This window comes from Penaeus monodon, chromosome 25 (assembly GCF_015228065.2).
Source record: "Penaeus monodon isolate SGIC_2016 chromosome 25, NSTDA_Pmon_1, whole genome shotgun sequence".
Lineage (NCBI taxonomy): Eukaryota > Metazoa > Arthropoda > Malacostraca > Decapoda > Penaeidae > Penaeus > Penaeus monodon.
Window position 1 is genome coordinate 32,258,646 of NC_051410.1, and position 244 is coordinate 32,258,889.

At 51.2% G+C, this 244-nt stretch overlaps 1 protein-coding gene across 1 annotated transcript in view; it reads right to left on the reverse strand.

Annotated features, from left to right (window-relative positions):
* LOC119589365 (aminopeptidase N-like) overlaps positions 1-244 on the reverse strand; it is a gene marked incomplete in the record, with an annotated part of 23,348 nt that continues 23,104 nt past the window's right edge. The window contains 2 exon segments of the mRNA XM_037937983.1: positions 1-48; positions 50-178. Coding sequence (XP_037793911.1) covers positions 1-48; positions 50-178 — 177 coding nt within the window.

Consider the following 244-nt stretch of genomic DNA (forward strand, 5'->3'; position numbering starts at 1 on the left):
TTAAAATTCACTAAAAGCATACGAAAACCCCCGTTCCTCCCAGCCTACTCTTATACATCACTTCGAAAATTGTGTTTCTCTTCCCTACACGTTTCCTCTCGACCGTCTCCACCGCCTGCAGGAGGACCTTCTTCAGCGGCTCCTGGTCGTCTGGCGTGTCCTCGAGGAGCTGCTTCACCTGGGCGTTGGAGCGAAAGGGTCATGACTTTGGTGGATCTGATTCGTCTTTTGATCCATCGATTCG